The following is a 6,540-nucleotide window of genomic DNA, read 5'->3' on the forward strand; positions in this document are numbered from 1 at the left end:
ACACACACACACACACACACACACACACAAGCTTAATACCACTTTTTTTTTAAGATGATGTTTATTGTTGTCATACACTAGAACATTTTAGTTAAATGGTAGACTGAATGACATCTTAATGGAACACCTGTCTTCTGAGGTGTAGTTCATACCATTAATCAGTGAATCTGATGTCATGGAAAACAATGATTTGTAGAAAAGAACATTTACCAGAATCTGACATTCCCCCCTTCCCATTAAAAATGTTGGGGGAGGGCTGCCTTAACCCTTTTGCAATGGGTACTGCTTTAAACACTTTTCTGTGCAAGTCACTGTGTTACATTCCAAATTTAATTATACACCTTTATTATCGACATATGTGAATGAAATTGGCATTATAATCTATATTATGATTTGAAGTTTTATGTTATCTACATTTTAAGTACTTTATTTGAAAAGAAACCTTTAAAAAACTACTTAAAACTTCAGATGTATTGTCATGTGACCAACGAGGTATGAAAATTCTCTACTTTGGCACTGTATCTTCACTAATACTATGGCATTTGCATAGAAGTATGTATAGACAGATGCCACACCCACCATGAACATATTTGTTTGAGCTTTGTAACCTATATGTAAATGTTACATACACATGTGTCTAGTCATTAGAAAGAGCTCATTTTACACTATAATCTAACAATGGTTATTTTGAAATTGGCTTGCAATTACATGTAATTGACTGTAGTATTGTTGGCTGCTTGATTGACGATATCACGTACAGTTGTTCCTTACCTAAATATGTTATAGTTAGAGAGACAGTTTAAATTGTATTTATGTCTTACTATTATATTTTTGTTCATTATGTATTAGTTGTGTTTTAAAATGCATAATTTAAGGTTTAAACATTTTTTAAATATACAACATACTTTGCATCAGTTTTCAAGGCTTGCAATATTATGAGGTGCATGAGAATTTTGCCAAAGTATTGTGCATGTCTGCCAGAGACACTGTAATATGCCTCGATGGCACTGTTGTCTTGTGTCGAGATTAATAATAAATGGTAAAGGACAAGAAAGAAAAATAAAACATTAAAAATTAACTATATGTGAAAAGGAAAAGACCTGAAATTACAATTATAACCAAAGGAATATCTTTAAAGATATTCTACAAAAAATCAAAAGGTATGTAATTTTTCCTATTTGCTAGTTTTAATTATTTCATTGCATTTTATGTTGGTGATAATAGCTAGAGTTAGTGATATGGTAGAGAAAATGAAAATAAAATAAACATTTACCTTAAAACACTTTTTATAATCATTTAAGAGGTTCTAGAGGTTATGCAAATGAAATATGAAAACTATAAGATAAAGAAAAGTATTTTTATACTTAAAATGAAAATCACCTTGCACTTGAACTATTCACAGTTTGAGCGTAACTAACTATTATAGATAAATAAAATTTTTATTAGAAAAAAATAATTAAATTAATGTAATTTTTTTTGTGTACAAGATACTTATAAACTTTAACAAACTCTTACCAGTTTTTGTGAGGAATGCACAGAGTTATCATATTTTTGGTGCATAAATGTTCTTCCCTTGTCAAGCGGATGGTAATCACGTCCGTCCATACTGAAAGGGTTAACAGGATATGAAGATAGACCTTGTATGTGGCATAAGTTGTCAATGAACGTTTCTGGCTAGGGCTAGCTCCTAGACTATATCCTGGCTAGCCTTGTGAGGCCTGGTATTAAGTAAAATGCCTCATTGGCACTGGATATAGCAGTTATAGTGTGGTTAACATACTGTTGTACATTCTGCTATATTTTTGCTTATAAATTCTTAGAGTGCATAGAAATAAAGAGTGTTTACAGTACTTAGTGAAAAATATTAAACAGTTTTGACACAAGTAATGAAAAGCTGCACAGATTTATAAGTATTGTTATCTGTACAGTGTATGTAATTTTAAAATGTTTTCATGTAATGTTTATATAAATTGTTTTATATATTTTCCTTTTCTCTTGCAAAGTGTAGTAATTGTAAATTATGACAAAAGAAAAGACTTGAAATGTGGGAAAATGATCTTCCCAGTTCTTGAAAATGTTATAAATAATCTCAATGTCCCAGACATGTTTTTTTAGAATTTAATTACACTTTTCAGAAAATTTGCAATGCACAAGAATTTATTTCATATTTTGTTGATGTAAGATTATAAGTTCAATATTTAGTTTCCAAGACTTAACCTAATTTCCTAGCTTTAAATTTTCATACATTTTTTTTTTTATTAAGTTAGTAAGTGATATTAAGTTATATCACTAAATTATAGTTTAACTTAATTCAAGATACATAAAAGGAACACTTAAGGAAAATGTATGCAAATTTGTTTTGCTCATTATTGCCAAATTTGACAAATCCACAGTGCTTTTTAAGGTTTATTGATGGATGTATCATGGTAATCTTATTTTCATTTATTTATCATTTGCATTGATAATTTACTTTTACCTATAATATAAAATGTCTGGATGACTGACTAAGAGGATGAGGTGTGATAACGATAGATACGCATGAGAATACTTTAAAGTAATTTTTATAGGACTGAGGTAATAGTTTGTATTAGAAGCTGTAAATTGTGTAAAATGAATACTTGGGTTCACTATTTATTAAGAACAACATTATTCTAACATGTTCTTAATTCTTAAATGTCTAAATTCTTAACTCTTGAATGTCTAAAAAATTAAAATTAATCATTTTATATCCACCTTCACTTTTCATTATTAACATGATATATAGATATTTTGGTAACATGAAGTGACAGTTACTTACAGTTTGCATGTGAATTATGGCTATCAAAGAAGTTGAAAGATTATGTCAGTCAGAGAGATGGCTCAGATAATTAAGGAATGTAAACACCTGGGACTAGTTATAATTGATGACAGTAAACTGTTAATCCATTAATTTACCAAGTTTTGATGGACCACAAATTCTGAGAAGTACTGTTTTATCCACCTCCCATCAAATGGTGAGAGAGACTATTGAATTGGTAGCAGAACAGTTTGCTAAAGTCTTGGGACTGTGGGATCCTTCATGGTGAAGACAATTTATGTTTATTCTAAGTTAATGCACAGAGGATGTTAATGTATAGTGACCATGGTGTTTATACTGGACAAATAAGTAACTCTTTTGAGTTTCATTTTCATATAATGAGTTGATTAATCCACTTCTTGTTTATAGTTTGAGAAACCTTGTGTGAAAATTCCCTGGAAAGCCATCACACTAGCTGTGTTTCTATTTGTTATTGGGATCATCTTAATAATCATTGGTTCACTTCTACTAACTGGTTACATTGATGCCAAGGTGTGTAAAATCATTTTTTCATTTTAGCTCATAGGAAAATACTTGTATTTTGTATACTAAACTATGGTAATCAGAAAGATGTGCATGAAAATCATCATACATTGTATATATGTTATCCTCATAATTGCTGATTTGAAACAGTGTATTTAAATAGTTCCAAAAAGTAGACTTGTGTTGCTTATTTTGTAGTGTTTTACATCATCATTTCATACTGGGGAAGTCGGTGCCTGTGACTCAGGTGTTGTTGCTGTCCATACAAGTACGAGAATTCCACAGCATTTATTTTCGATCACCTTTTCCTCTTGAAATATCTTATTGTATTACAGCATTTAGCTGCATGGTGATGAAAATGGTGATATATCTTTTACAGATTTAAGGGATTGGTCATTTATTGCTACATCTCCATTCTAAATAAGGATGGTTTCACATTGAAATTAGATTATGTTTTAAGACCTTCATATAGTTAATAACTGAAAGTGGGAAGAAGGGATCAGGGGTAATAAAGTGGAGAAATGTGACTAGACTACCAGCTGAGTTTTATCAATTAACTAACACACATGAAAAATTACTTTTCCTATTATGAGCTTTAGATCTGTTTTTCTTTTGTAGTTACCTATACTTGTGTATTCCAGTGTAAGAGAATTTTAACAGGCAAAACCAGAATGTTTACATGATGGTACAGCTTTGCATTCCTGGCACATTCGAAAAATTTGTTTTATGTACAACTGAGTGGCAGCAAGTGACACTAACGCATTGTCCTTATATAAATTTTTACCTGTTCATCTGTTGTCAGTGATTAGAAAACATGCCTGTTACAGGAAGGTATAAGTTGTCTTACAAGATATCTTTAGTTGATATATAGTGCTGAATCTAGTAAAATAGGTTGAGAATGTAAGTAAGTTTGCTAGAAATCAGTCAGCTGTTTAAATGATGCATCTGCTGAGTCAAAATCGAAACAAAGATCTGGGGATACTAGGCAACCCCCACTGCAGTTGTAGGTACTGCTACCAAGTAACCCAATGGCCAACAACGATCTAATGTTGGGAAATTTTTTGATGGATGAGCTTATTGATTTGACTGTGCATGAGAGTAATTGTCTTGAAAACCAGATGATTAAAGAATCTTGGTTATCTCATCAAGCTAGATTGAAACATTGAACTGATGTAACTACTGACAGAAAGAGAGAATTCCAAGCTCTAACTATATTGGTGGGTATAATTCAAAAGCAACAGCATGAAATGTAATGGCTTCAAGACACCTTATTTGAAACTAATATTTTTGATGACACTGTGTCTAAAAAAAAAACTTAGAATTTATGTTGAGATATATCCATTTGTTGATAACACTCGGCTTCCAGAAGATGACAGACAGTTGCTAGACATAATGCACCACCAGAGTTTTAAATCAACTTATCTGCCTGAACAGAACATCTCAGTTGATGGCTACTTGTAAATTGATATCTGTGTGTGTGTGTGTGTGTGTGTGTTATATATATACACACACACACACCACACCACAAATGTGTACTTGATGTTTGGGATAAAGATGCAGGAAAAGGGGAGATGAACAAGATAAAGAAAAGTATTCTTATACTTAAAATGAAAATCACCTTGCACTCAAATTATTCACAGTTTGAGTGCAAATTAGAAAGATGCAATTAAAATAATGTCATTTTTTAGTGTACAAGATACTTATGAACTTTAACAAACTCTTTTCAGTTTTTTTTTGAGGAATCATCTTATCTGCATGAACAGAACATCTCAGTTAATGGCTACTTGTAAATTGACATCTGTGTATATGTATAGCACACACACACACACAACAATTTTGGGATAAAGATACAAGAAAAGGGGAAGATGAACATGGAGTTTGGAGAGCAGAGATTTAGTGCTACAGGAACTGTGATGCCCAGAATGAAAGAAATGCCCAAGGTTTTGTATCTAAAAAAAATAAGGGGGGGGGGCAGGCTGCATCATCAGCTTCTGGAGATTTGGTTTCAGTAAAATGACCTGACAAGAAAGATACCTTAAATGTTATTAAATACAAACTCTGCCAAGTTTAGTTGCTACTCAAGATTGATAGAAAGACTGTGTTACAAAATTGCAACATGTTGTTAAACATAACAAACATGTGAGAGTGTTGATCTTCTCATCCAGTGAATAAAGTTGTACAAAAGCATGAGGTAGACCAGGTGCTGGTATCAAACTTTGTCCTTTCGTTTGCATGATGTAGTGTTGTACAATTCATTCATAATCTATTATAAGAGTCATGATAAGGATCTGGACAGCTTGGCTTTCAGGCTTAATGTCAGGAGGCTGCTAGAAACTTATTACAGTGGTAAGAAAAAATTACTAGAAGACAATAAAATATGAACCATGTGCACAAATTGTGGAAAGACATTTTCCCACTCATGTTTCCTCATCAAAGTATAAGAAATATCCAAGGAGATTGTGAAAAGTATGTCCTAAAAGAAAATATATGAGGTAAGAATGTATACCTTTTGGAATTGTGCCACTACATAATGAAAACTGCTTTGAAATTTATCACATCCAGAAACATCTGTATTTGTTGTAACTTGAGGCTGGGAATAGTAAATAATGTGCATATGACAGCCAAATTATAGGACTTCATAAGTGAAGGGAGGCAATCCTGTGCTGCCTTGGCCAGTGATAAAAACTTCTCTAGTGTGTATATGACACTCAAGACCATATAATATTATGTCTAAGTATAAATGTATGTGTAAGGTTTTGAATTGTGAACAAACACAAAAATCAAAATCCTGCAATTAGCTTGAAAAACCTACCACTAAGGGGCCCACTAAAATGACCAGTTAAGAGTTTAACCCAGCACAAAATTAGCATAAGAACTTCAATAGTTCTTCCTTTTTTTTCCCTTAATATCATGAAGTTGAATATTAAAGTGGTTGTATTTTCTTGGTAAACTCGGAAACCAACCAAAGGCCTAGGGAGTTTTCTAAAATGCCCCAAAAAAGTATGATTTATCCTCTTTTGAGAGTGGGTTTTGGTCTCAATTTTCATGTATAAGAATTGAGGAAAAAACGTTTTTTAGTTATAAGAAAACATGTTTTTTTTTTTTCAGTTATAAGAAAACATGTTTTTTTTAGAAGATATTAACCCTTATAAGGCTCTTGATCAAATGAGGGAGTGTAGTTTTATCTTCTAAAAAGTACAAAAATATTATTTTATTTCATT

At 31.7% G+C, this 6,540-nt stretch overlaps 1 protein-coding gene across 4 annotated transcripts in view; it reads left to right on the forward strand.

Annotated features, from left to right (window-relative positions):
- Positions 1-6,540, forward strand: part of LOC106475693 (transmembrane protein 230-like) — a 16,365-nt gene that overhangs the window by 5,375 nt on the left and 4,450 nt on the right. For all 4 annotated transcript variants that reach the window (XR_002608949.1, XR_001291838.2, XR_002608950.1 and 1 more), the window contains one exon: positions 3,206-3,328. Coding sequence is in view for 1 of the 4 variants with exons in the window: in XM_013936372.2 (XP_013791826.1) it covers positions 3,206-3,328 (123 nt within the window). In the remaining 3 variants the exon portion in view is untranslated. The remainder of the gene's footprint in view (positions 1-3,205; positions 3,329-6,540) is intronic.

This window comes from Limulus polyphemus, unplaced genomic scaffold (genome assembly GCF_000517525.1).
Source record: "Limulus polyphemus unplaced genomic scaffold, Limulus_polyphemus-2.1.2 Scaffold9011, whole genome shotgun sequence".
In the NCBI taxonomy this organism is placed as follows: Eukaryota; Metazoa; Arthropoda; class Merostomata; order Xiphosura; family Limulidae; genus Limulus; species Limulus polyphemus.